This window comes from Chelmon rostratus, chromosome 8 (genome assembly GCF_017976325.1).
Source record: "Chelmon rostratus isolate fCheRos1 chromosome 8, fCheRos1.pri, whole genome shotgun sequence".
Taxonomy (NCBI): Eukaryota; Metazoa; Chordata; class Actinopteri; order Chaetodontiformes; family Chaetodontidae; genus Chelmon; species Chelmon rostratus.
Window position 1 is genome coordinate 28,013,727 of NC_055665.1, and position 13,185 is coordinate 28,026,911.

General features: G+C 40.8%; 1 protein-coding gene across 1 annotated transcript; it reads right to left on the reverse strand.

Moving 5' to 3' along the window:
- Positions 1–1,975: 1,975 nt before the first annotated feature.
- Positions 1,976–11,049, reverse strand: bves (blood vessel epicardial substance). The gene is made up of 8 exons (XM_041943228.1): positions 10,917–11,049; positions 9,347–9,599; positions 8,147–8,271; positions 7,227–7,414; positions 6,197–6,305; positions 5,807–5,974; positions 5,542–5,683; positions 1,976–2,445 (listed from the first exon to the last, which is right to left on the reverse strand). Exons 2-8 carry the CDS (start codon positions 9,573–9,575, stop codon positions 2,318–2,320), a joined length of 1,089 nt encoding a protein of 362 aa, XP_041799162.1. The 5' UTR covers positions 9,576–9,599; positions 10,917–11,049; the 3' UTR covers positions 1,976–2,317.
- Positions 11,050–13,185: the final 2,136 nt, after the last annotated feature.

The following is a 13,185-nucleotide window of genomic DNA, read 5'->3' on the forward strand; positions in this document are numbered from 1 at the left end:
TTACAAAATTTAAGTGTAAGTATTCTTTTCATAAGTACACTTTGTTACTATTGAAAGTCATTTAGTACACATTTTAAAAGTACACTAAAGTACAATTTATAATATGCAAAAGTATACTACTTTTTGACCTGGGAGGGATCACTCAAAGGTCATTACTCAAAGGGTGTAATTCCAACTGCATAGTAAATATACATGTTGATAAGCCCGTAGGTCTTTCAGGGCTTCAGGACTCACAGGCAGAACACAGACACAAACTAAAGGCGAGCTCACAGGCTGGTTTATTAACAAAAGGTTCTTTCCAAAAATCAGACAACAAAAGGCACTGAGGATCAAAAAGGCAAAAGGACAGGACAGGACAAGACAAGACTCTGGTAATTACTAGGACTGGGGTAGCGATCACAAAAGGGCACCTAACGTACAAGACAATCTGGCACAGGACAAAGGGAGACGCGGACTATATATACATGAGGTAACAATGAACAGGTGGAGACAATCAGGGCAGCGCAGACAATCAGACAGGCTGGAAGGACACCAGGAAGTCAAGGGTCTGAAACGAGAGGAGAGTTAGGGTTTCACATTAAAACAGGAAGTGCATAACAAGACATGATGCTGTGAACAGACACATCAACAGACCCGACGAGACATGACATATGTTCATTACAATACTGTATGAAAGATGTGGATCATTAAAAAAGAAATCGTGAAAAAAACAAAAACAAAAAAAACCTTATAATGGGATTTGACAGTTTAATACATACAATGTATACAAGATGTGGAACGTTGTAAGATTTGATCGCATAAATAAAAATAAATAAATAAATACATTCCAAATTTTTTGTGATACTGGTAGGCCTATGTACATGCACACAGTTTCATTTTCCATCTCAATTTTAACTCAAACTACATTTTTTTTATCAATCACAACCACTCTGCCGTAGTTTATTATTTTATTTTTGTTGCAACTTCCTTTCCAATCCCAAGAAAACAGTGCAGTACAGCAGAGAAGTGAATACTGTATTGGACACAGAAACCTGTTTTTCTCCAAGCGTTGTGTTAAAGGAGCCACTGTAGAAAAGGTCAGAGTTCTTATTAGAACCTTTTAAGTCACTGAGTTGTTTTAGGAACCCTCCAAGGTGCTCGCTTGCTGGAAGCCAATGTGATGGTCAGAACTTCTTATGTAGTTTGTAGATTGTTGAGGGTTCTTCCTGGAAGCTACATGAAAAAGTTACTTAAAGCACCTTCAGTGCAATTTGTAGTTCTTTGAGTACCCACCTGGATATTTGAGTGAGTTTATCATTTGTAAAAGGTTTCCTGAAGCACCTAAAATATATTTTTAATCTCATTTGATAATCTGTTGGATATTTGCATCACTTTTTGTTTTTACTTCTATTTTTTTAAGAATTAGAATCAGCTGTATTGGCCAAGTATGTGTGCACATACAAGGAATGTGGCTGAGGTTTAAACATTGTACTCAATGAACTTGCACAGGACAAAAGACAAAAAAGATTGAACAGTCAGTTAAAAATTGAACTAAACAATTAACAATACATGCAAAGAAATGTACAACATGCAGGTAGAGAGCGCAGCACTGAGGTGGCCATCCTGGAGCTCATCTTTGGAAACATTTTTACACATCAGCTTCACTGACTTCACTGACAATCATTTTTCTGAAATGCACACTCAACTATGAAAATCATTTCTGATCATATTGTTCACAGTATGGCCACAGGGGGGCGCTCCTCTCCTACAAATCCTAGAGCATCACAACCTGAGCCTGACCTCGACCATTCAGTTCTAACTCAAAGGTAACACTAACCCAGCAAACAACAGAGTGAGATAGCTGATCACATATATTTAATGGGGTACAAATGTGAAATCACAATAATAACTGAATCTAAAGCTTTAACATCCACCAAACACAAACAGGACAAGACAATTTACTGCAAATGTTTATTAAACACACAAAGTGCACTAGAATACATGACTGAATAAAATATTCTCGCCAAAGAAACAGATTCATTAACTCAATAAAACTACAGAGATAAAAAAAAATCATAACACTCCAATCCACAAAAAGCCATATGCAAGGAAGTGGGATGGCACATGAATAAAAAAACAATTATTAATACTTGGTGGAGAATATATATATATAGATATAGATAGATGGATAAATAGATGTGTATATGTGTATATGTGTGTGACTGTGATTGCCTGTGGACGTGGCTGATCATGTGATCAAGGTGTATCACTCAGGCTCTCGTCGTTATGTTGTTAAACAGACTTAGTAATATGCATTTGATCTATTGTTCCCTGCTTTCTATACTTCCTTAGTGGAAGTGCTGGGCACACAGTGAGACTTGGAGGGAGTTTCTTCGAAAACGTCATCCTCCATGCCTTCTTCGATGGGCTTCATTTTTGAGGAAGGCTTGGTGCCAGGTGATTTTTCTGAAAAAAAAAAAATATATATATATATATATTACAGCTGAATCAATTATGTGTTTTCATTATATAACTTGAAATGTATTTTTGTTCATAGGCACTTAGAGATGAATAAATGGATCATTGTGGCTCAACAACCAACAGAAGTGGTCACATGCAAACAATTCACACTAGAGGAGGTTATTATCAAATGTGCGTCCATAAACCCCCACACCCCAACACAAGACAAGTGGATGAACAGATAGTGTGAAACCAGAAAAAGACCTGGGAATGTGTTTCCATTACCACCGACAGCTGCTGCGTTACAAATCTAAGAGCCCTCCTGCAGAATAGAAATAGGGATGCTCTTCTCCACTAAAAGCATTGTGAAGAGCAACACTCCACTCCAGGTGCTTTTAGTCTGTACTGAGGCCAGAACAGATACAAATATTTGGTTTCATGGAGTGTCTCATCCTAATGCATGTGATACACACTCTGGTTTGGAGAATATGCATGAGTGATATTGCTTAAGTTCAACAAATACAGGCTGTTGAAGGAAGAGGTGGATATTATTAGGTAAAAGATACCAAGAGCAGATAGTCTGTGATAAATTGGAATTAGAGTATTTTGTGACTCAGTTTTTTCAAGAAACTGTAATAATGTCACGTTAAAAAGCTTCTTGAGACAGCTTTAACAACACGAGATAGAAATCCCTTTACTTAAAAATACCTTACTGCATACATTCAGGTCTATGTACATGTAGATAGTTTAATGGGCTACTTCAGCAATTTAGTGTTCCATGAAGTTAGAGGACTGGCAAGAGGCTGAATGCTGCAACTTAACTTCTCATTTGTTGGACCTCCTGACCTGGTACATGTTCACATCCTCAAACTCCACTTTTCTAGTTTGTGACACAGAGTTTCTGTTACATCTGTTTAACATTTTGTTGAACATGTTGTGTCTGAGATGAGACAATCCTGATGACATCACTATGATGTCATCAGTGCTCTCACACATGACAAAGCTCCTGTTTTCACAGATTCAGTGTCCCTTTGAAATAATTACTGAAATGATTCTTCCCTTCGTATCAGAGGTTACAGAGCTGTCTGACAGTTCATTTTACGTTACACTGATAATGTGTATGAGCTCTGATTAAAGTATCTGCGAACCACTAGCATGGCTTTAGGCTTTTTTTCAATGAAAGATTTTGTTTCTGCTGACCTCCAGTGGTTTAACATCTCACCTTGCTGTGTTGTTCAAATGTACACCAGGAACCTGTGACATCATCAGGTTCACTGGGTAGGGCCACAGGTGAAAGCACTCCTCTGACCACGCCCAAACACACCCATTAGTGACTCTGACTAATGGGGGTGTTAGTGTCACTTTAAACCAGACAGGACAGGGAAACACTGCTCTTCAATCTGGTGTGAGTGAAACGATTATCAATGAAGCAAAGATATCAGAAGTTAAAAAGACCAAGCGTGTTAGAGGGGCACCCCTTTAGAACAGGCTTTGAAGGTTGCATGTTCCAGAACCAGTTTGAGGAAAGAATGCTTTGGTTACAGAGTGAACTGAAAATATAATCAGGACAGTCAGTCTTGGTTGGGGTTGAGGTAGTGATGGTAGGGTGAAATAAAAGAGGTGGTCTTACAGCCTAATTCAGGGAATGGCTCAATCTGAGTGAGTAGTCACAGCTGGAGGAGGGACAGGAGGAAGAATATCAGCAAAAAACAGACACAAGTTTGAAAAAAAGCATGCAGCCTGTCAGATATGTGCACATGTGCTTTCTGATGATCAGTCATTTCAGTTCAGTCCTGTGCTTTGATGTCAAACACCAGCTGACAAAACACACAGATGTTCCACTCTGAAGGGCGTTAAAGCAGTTAGGTAAAAACAACGTTATAGTTTAGAAAATGTAATAAATGCACTTGAAAAACTGTAACTGTGGTAAAGTGAGCTTTGGTTTAGCAAATGAACATCATTATGCCATTTAACCTGTAGTGGCTCAGCACAGGTTATGTGAGGAGCAAACCCTCAGCTAACCCAATACAAATGCACCATATTAACAGGCTAGAGTTATTGGTGGCTTCACTCATTTGTGTTGCTGCCATTGATAGCACAATATTTATAAATAATATATATTTTACTGATGAGTATAATGACCCTGCCTTTTCTCAGGCATTCAGCCAACAGTGAAGTTGGGTAACAATTCCAAGAAAATAACAATTCTAAGAACAAATCTTTAATGCAGGTAAAGATTAAGATCAAAACGCCTCCATAAGGTGCAAGCATACACTTCATCAACTCAGGAAACACCGGTCACACTTCTCCAGGACTGCTCACTTATATTCCATCACTTTTGCTTGTTTTCAAGTAACATACAGTAAATCAATATCAGGAAGTTCAAAAATAAAAGCTTGTAATCAAATAATGGCTATTCTGGCATGTTCAGCACGAACAAATAAAGGATGGTCCCCAAGAAGGCAAAAAACTAAAAGGGGAATAAAACTGGCTGCACTGCAACAGCAACAGGGTCACGCTATACCTCCCCCTCTGCTGCTCTCAGATTTCTTTTTAACACACAGACCCTTCTCATCTGCTTATTTGTTTGACAGTTTTTTCAAACACTGTTATAGAGTCATCACTGAAACTAACACTTCCCGCAGATCCATCACGTTAAAAGCTGCCGAGGAAAGCGAAGGAGGTTTTAAGTTAAGTTTTAAGGTTGCACCAACCAGGGGACAGGAGAAATAAGGGGAAAAGGCCTGTTTCTAATGTAGACCTATATGTTTCATTTCCTGCAGTTTAGAAATCAGCTTTGGTTAATTAGGATGTAATTCCAGTGTTTTTATGGATCAATAAATTGAACCTTAAAGGTAATAGCCACATTTATCACATCATCAGAAAGAAATGTGAAATTCTCAACATATTGTGCTGACTGTAATATCTGTAAAAGTCCACTTTTATTACTGTAAACACATCTGAGAACTTTGAGGTTAGGGTTTGGATGCAGGAAATCAAATTGGAATAATCTCCCATAAACTGGTGCTCTGCTGTAACACTCATGGTTACAGTAACCTAGAAACACATTCAAACATCTTGTTGGGTGATGACGTGACTTACGGAGTGATGATCCAGCTGATCCTCCTCGTAGGATCTGGTTAAGGACATCATCAGTGTCGCTGGTGCTTGCCATGCTGTTCCTCATCTGCATCATAGACAGCTGAGAACAGAGGCTGGGCTGACGGTCCATCTTCTTCACAGCCTGAGACACATCAACCACCGACATCATCATCATCTACACCGTCAGCACAACAATAATCCTTGCTGTAGCTGTCAAACAGCGACGCTGATGTATTAAGACCTCTCACAGCAGAGCTGGACCCACCTTGTCGCTGAGCGTGGGGTCGTTCAGAGAGTACAGTTTGTTTGTGATGTCTTTGCCAATGAGGTACCTGAACACCTCATTGAGGAAAGTATCTGACTCCAGGAAGTAGGTGAGCCTCTCTCGAGACCAACACAGAAACTTACAGTTCTCCTCTGCCATGATGGTCACCTGTTAATCAAACGCAACAACATTTGTTTTTCAGGAAATTAGTATGGCATGATTTTTAGTTTTTATTTCGATTTTATTCATTTTACCACTGCAGACATTAAGGCTAAATGTAGATGACAAGACAGATCAGTCTGTGTTCATATTTTATTTATTTAACCTTAAAAATGTTTTATCTTTGAGGCAAATTACTGCACGAATGTGCTTTGTCCAATTTGTAATTACCTGGAACTTCTCTCCTCTGTGCATCTCAGTGGACCTGAACTCTGGAGAGTCAATGAATGAATTGGTGTAGATGTTGTGGAGGAAATGGCCTCGGTATGATACCTTCATCCTGTCACAGAGAAACTTCAAAGTCACATCTTTAAATCAAATTAAATTTTGTGTTAAAATAAGTGGCAGCCACTTGATTAGTGAAGCCAAAGGAGGAAGTCCCTTGAAGGCACGGCCCCTCTAATGGCTACTAGATCAGTCCCCAATTATTGTTCAGAATTACTCAAAACTAGGCAAATTTACTCTCAAAACTATTTAAAAAGTGTAAAAAGTTCACTCTCTAAAGTTCCCTCTAGAGTCCCACATTAACTCTCAAGATTATTTTTAAAAAAATCAAAATTTACTCTAAAATTCACTCCAAATGCCCTACAGTCTCTCAACATAAAGCCTAAATAACAACAACAGGACTCTTAGGACAACTTAATCCATCGCTTCTCAAAGACCAAGGTGAGGTCTTCAGATTGTTGCTCCAGCAATCAAGAACCTCATTAGACAGTCGTGGATGTTCAGTTTTAAGTGACCAAAAGCAGACAAAAACAAATATGTGGTGATTAAAGAAACCCTTCCATTGGAGAACAACAGACTGTTTGGCATTTTTGACTGATAATCGATGAAACAGTTAAATGATTATCAGACCTGCTGACAGTTCAGATTCTGTGGATTCTGTCACTGGTTAACTGACTAGTCCTTTCAGACAAAACCATAATATTAATCAGTCATGAAAAAGCAGACAGCATTAGAATATGCTGCTCTGAGGAACTATTCATTCTGAAGATACGCTTCATGAAACAAACCATAATATTAATATCAGCCATAATTTCAAGCACACTTCCTTTTCAAACTTTACATGGAATCCATTCCAGTTGGGTTTGAGTCACAGACAGACGGCACTGTATTTGTCTTTTCTATGATATGAATCCATAAGTGAAAGATTTCCATCATATAGAAGGTGAATGAAAACACAAGAACAGCTTCAACATACTTTCCTTTGAGGAGAATGCTGAGGCGTTCGTCCACAGAGGTCTTGTCCTCGGCAGCATAGGGCTGGCCTTTCTTCAGCGTCTGGATGGTGCAGAACTGTCCTGTGAGCCTCTGAAACAGGGCCTCCTGCACATGGAGGGGCTCAAACATCCGCTTGTAGACCGACCGCAGCTCCCTGTCGATCTTGATCTGCGAGAGCGGAGACACAGCCGTCAGTACTGCCGCTGTGGTCTACCTGAAAACACTCAAAGAGTTGGTGAGTCGGTAAGGGAGCAGCTGCGGAGGAGGACAGGTCTCCTGTCTCATTATGAAAAGTCCTGGTCTGATTCTATCAGCTCATCAAGGTCCCCTTACTTATACAAATTCCCCCGGTGGGACCCGTGGGTTCTATCTGCATGTAGTTACCATAAAGCAGGCCGAACCCTGGAGGATATGCTGCTTCCTGCCTGAGACAGCGATGAAAACCTCAACACTGCGCATGAGCATAAATAAAAACCCTGCTCCCCCAACACCAGGATCCACGATCTCAATCTAGTGAAACGCTTGTGTGGCCTGAATAGATAGATAGATAGATAGATAGATAGATAGATACATAGATAGATAGATACATAGATACATAGATACATAGATAGATAGATAGATAGATAGATAGATAGATAGATACATAGATAGATACATACATAGATAGATAGATAGATAGATAGATAGATAGATATACTTTATTTATCCCAAGCTGGGAAATTGCAGTGCAGCAGCAGCATTACACACAGTGAAATAAGTGAAAAATTCTGAAATATGAAGTATGAAGATTATATACATAATAATAAAATAACAAAATAGTAAACAGTAGTAATGAAAAAGTATTGCACAAAAAAGAATATCTATGTAAAGCAACTGCTTGAATGCGGACGTGCAACTCACCGGCCTGCGCTTGTACAGGAGGAAAAACAAGTGCATGAAATTCACCACCAGAAATACCACGTTCCAAACCATCACGTCCAGGTTGCATCTGTACAGAGTCGCCCATGCAGTGAAGAGGCCGCATCCTGTCGGGTTTGAGCACACGCAACAAAGTGCATTCACAGTCACTGAATGTTAACGCTCGATTCAAAGTCCAAGCTTCAGATTTCTGACTGCATCATGTGCTGTTTCACACAGTGGCTGTAGACCAGGAGCTCATGCACTGCTCTGTGGGTTATTATGGCTTGCTCGGCCTAATATAGAACACAAAACTGAAAATATGGATGATCAAAACAAAAAATAAAGATGCAATCCGGCATGGAACATTGACATGAAACCACATTTCACGATTTCTTAGAAGCAACAAGAGAAAACTCAACATCACTGTGATTAGAGATGAAAATGTGTAAATCATTGAGACATCATCAAGATGTGTTACTCTTTACGATAAAGGGTGCATATTAAAAGGCATCAGATTCAGAATAATCAGATATTTACAAAACTCAATGAAGCTGATGAAGTAAAACACTAAATATACTGTCTTTGTATTGTTTTCCATTGAGTGTATTAAGATTCACAAACGGTCACATTCTGCTGTATTTATGTTTTACACACCATCCTAGCATTTTGGGATCAGGGTTTTGTCGTGTTATTGACCTTAAATCTGTAAAAGTTAAACATACTGGCTCTAAAAATACTCAGATTCAGCTATTCATTACAATAATAATGTGGAAAACCCTCTGAGACTGGTTTGTGCAAGAGGGAAATCTAAATAAATGAGCTGTCAAAACTGCAACCACATTACCCATGAATCCTGCTACTTCCTGTCCCCACTCTCCTTCCAAGCAGAAGATAAACATGTTGGAAGTGGTTTTTCCATCCGCCATTCTCCCCTTCTTTTATTTGTTATTGTCAGAGCCTTTTATGGCCTCGGCTCTGTTGAAGAGATCCCTCTTTGTGCCTGACAGCTTTTAAAAACATCCAAATGTCCCCGAATCCTCAACGAGCTGTGGTAATAACTCACAGACGCTCTGACACGCAGGACGCGTCTGATAAGAGTAACGATCTGCTGAGGCTGTGATAAATTTAGCGTTCTCTGATAATCCCAGCTACAGTACTGTCACACAGGAATGCCATCAGCAGGTGGCGCTGTGTACAGACCTGTCATCAGGAGCAGGCGCAGCAGGATCATGTGCAGGCCCAGCGTGGTGGGGATGACCAGGCCCAGCAGCAGGGACAGGTTCCCCAGATGGAAGAGGAGGTGGTGGGTCTGCTCCCACTCCTGGCATGAGGTGGCGTTGGGCTCCGCGGCCAGGACTGCCGGAGTGGCCGAGGGGAAGGAGGGCAGCGTGGCGAGGAGGAGGGGGGGCAGCTCTGGGGTGGAGGACATCCTGCAGCAGGGTCACCTTCGAGACTAGAACAAGGTGGGAGAAAATGTGAATGGAGGGTGGTTTTCTGCTCATTTTGTAAAGTAGCTTCTGTTTTTTTGGTTTGTTTCTTGTACATGTTTATCAGTTACAATTAGATTTTTAAGAACAGCGGCTTTCACATTTCAGCTTTATTAAGACAGTGACGCAAAGGCGGGGTAGGAGGGGGGCCATGCAGGAATGGAACCTGCACCCATCAGTTAGGACGGTGTGACACATGGTCACCTGAAGTTATTATGTAAACACGCTGGCAACAGTTGCATATTCACACATCCAGCATTCATTTGTGTGTGTGTGTGTGTGTGTGAACAGGTAAAAGCAGATACAAAAAACAGTGTATAGCTTCATTTGAATTAGCTGAATGGACTGAATTAGACCTACACTTCGTCTTTATGAAGCTGCAGATGCCAGCAGATGTTGCACCCGTTTGGTGACACTCTCTTCTTGCTGGGTTGAAACACTGCAGAGCTCAGAAATGTCCACTATCTCCAGCTCATATTACAACCACGAGGCTGACGGGACCAGTTTTTACCAGCCAGACACTGAATGAATGTGGTAACAGTCTGCTTCCTCCTGCTGCTCCTCTAGGCAGAGCTGAGAGGAGCTGCGGAGTTGGTGAGATTCAGTCATGGAAAGCTGTTTGGTGTCATGACACATAGACCCAGCTGGCCTGTTCCACATGGAACAGCTGTACCAGTCTCCTCCACAGATACAGCTGCATGTGGAAAGCCAAAGAACTGAAAATGTTGGAGGGAAATGTTGATATTTGCAATCAAAGGAAACACTGCTGAAGATTTAAAGTTGAGAGCATCTCAGGTTTCACTCTCTGGACAACCGCTCTGTTTAGAACAGAACATGTTGTTTTTCTTTATTATTTTATTTTACTTTTGCCATTTTTATGCCGTTTTAATCTTCTGTGTTTGGTTTCCTTGTTTGCAGATACAGAAACAGAACATATGGGCTTTGTTTTTCAGTTCATGAGAAGTGTCACGTACATAATGCGACAGCAGGCCTGGACAGGATACTGCCTCATCTGCTCTGAGATCAGTGTTTGAACAAGGCCTTCATGCCCCCCCACAATAAAAGTCCAATTAAGCTGAAAACAAAACAGAGCAGCTTTTCCCTCGACATAATATTGGTCCGTGCTGTCAGCCGCTGTGGTTGAGGAGTCCAGCAGTGGGACGGCACAAATGTAAAAATAGAAGTGGGGACACACATGCAGCCTCCTCACTGAGGAATTTCTCCCGGGTCCAACTTTGTAACTGCTCGGCAAAGTGCGGAGAAGAAAACGCGTGGTTACTTACGCTCCAGCAGCAGGTGGACGGCAGCAGTCCGTGCGGCAGGGCAGGAGAAACACCGGAGACACGTCTGCTGAGAGCAGGCTGGACCCCCACACTGACGGCACGCACCGCGCGCACACACCACACAGACCACACGGTCCGCACCGCGAGCGGAGACTAAAATGGGCAAGAAGACCAGAGCCGCGCTTCTGCAGAGGCCGAGAGCTCCGACAGGGGGCGACAGAGCGCCGATTAACCCCGTCATCTGCTCTGAGGGAATAAGTGTCCGGACCGGAAATCAGCCCCCTCCCCTCTGTAAAGGCTTAAAAAGTAAAGTAAAAGTAAAGCCTTTTCCGGGCAGAAAGTATTTTTTGTAACTTGGAATAAATATCAGTTATTTCCCGTCAATGACATCAAGCTCCTTCATGATGTACAGCCCCTCCTCTTTAGATACATTTACTGACTTATCAGATATTTGTATGAGAAAAAGAAATTTTAAACAGACCAAAAAACAACCTAAATCCAAATGTATTTTTTTTCCAATAAATATTTTGTTATTTTGTATGTAAACCAAACAGTTTCCAAAAATCTAAACAATGCTATAAGGGTTTCATGAATGTATATTATTCTGACAAGATAAACCATCCATCTCCAAAATCCATCCAGTGGTTGAAAGCCCCCCCCCATTTGAACCTTGAGTTCAAATTATTGTTTAAGACTACTGTTGTCAAGAACAATCTGTCGAGGTCTATTAGCTGTATATGACACAGAAGTGAGATCTGCTTCTGGTGCTGACAGTCAAACTAGCAAAAATCTACACAGTGAAATGAAATAGAATTTATTTTTACAGTACAATATAGACACAATCAGCCTATTCACATACACATTTACATTCACAATAAGCTCTAATCTTTTCTGTCAGTGATACATAATACCTAATCAAACATCTGCAGCCACCTGTTTATTTTGCTTTCTACATTCATAATGTACATATACATCCAAGTAAGAACCTTTAACCGAAGCCTAAATGAATGCTCCTCTATAAGCAATGTTGATAAGTGCAGCTGCTTTTCACAATCTACAAGCCAGAAATCATGTCCACACACACACACACACACTCACAAACTCTCCTCACTAATATTCACTGCTTTTCTGTGGACGTGTACACGACGATTTAAGATGAATCAGCTCCTCAGTCAAAGCCCTGTGTGACTGTGTGATGTTTGAATATATCCTGACAATTAGACAGAAGTGGAAAAGTTTACAGAAAACGCCAAAATGGACACATGGCTGTCTATGAAGCAGGGAGTTTTATGCTGCATCAGAATATAATGAAAACCAGAGTCAAACAAATATCTACTACAATATCAGTTGTCATAGTTGTTTTTCTGTCAGTTGTTTTGACAGTGTGCTTCTGTCAGGTGCTGAATAGCAACTTTCAGTAAGGGCAGAAGATGCTGATACCTTTTCAGCTTTACAGAAAGACCAACGGCAGAAAACCAAGGGAAAACTGAGAAGTCCACAGCAGTCCTGCTTTGTAAACTTTAAAGACAATTAAGAAAATTCCCATTTAAAATGACAACATTATAGGAAAATGGCAGGGTTAACACACTGTTATATGTTGAACTGTACTGAAGTTCAAGCTGGAAGGTCTGTTGAGCCGAGTGGTAGAAACCAGGGTACAACACTAATACCGAGTCACCAAATGATACACCACACTACAAGCTTAATGGGATAGTTCAACATTTTGGAAAATATACATAAGCTCTGTCCTTGTGAGAGTAAGTTGGCAAATAACGTATAAGGAGAAGAGGGTACCGTGTTCCAAGGTAGCATCCCTGTCACTGCAAGAAAAGCATGACCACAACATGCGTATGAGAAACTTTCTCTGCTTGAGCTGTCTAACACACACACACACCAATGACGTGAAAATAATTTACTGATACAGCACCTCGAGGTGTTTCAGATTTTACTGGGTGAAATTTATTGGATGAGTCATTTCAGGGCATTTGCGATGTTCAACCAAAATGTATTCACAGTTCCACAGCTGTTCCTTTTGTAGTAACCGAGTACGGGAAATAATCTCTTTCTGTCAGCATGCGTCATTTGCCTCATTAGCTCAGCACTATTACTGAGGGCCTGTTGTGCACAGCATCCTGAAATGTTTTAGCAGTGATTTTGGCAGGTTTTGCATCATCGTGCCTATACAGAGAGCTACTGTGCTCATAGACTGTATCTGGCATATAGCCGGAGACAGCACACAGAAATACAGAGCAGATGGATTAACTGTTAT

Bases quoted from the DNA above. Each gene is read 5' to 3' on its own strand.
- bves (XM_041943228.1), bottom strand. From the start codon at position 9,575: ATGTCCTCCACCCCAGAGCTGCCCCCCCTCCTCCTCGCCACGCTGCCC. The intron at 6,306-7,226 runs GTATGTTGAAGC...TCTCTGTGACAG, and splicing joins AGCATTCTCCTCAAAGGAAA to GATGAAGGTATCATACCGAG. The intron at 5,975-6,196 runs GTAATTACAAAT...TTTGATTAACAG, and splicing joins ACAGAGGAGAGAAGTTCCAG to GTGACCATCATGGCAGAGGA.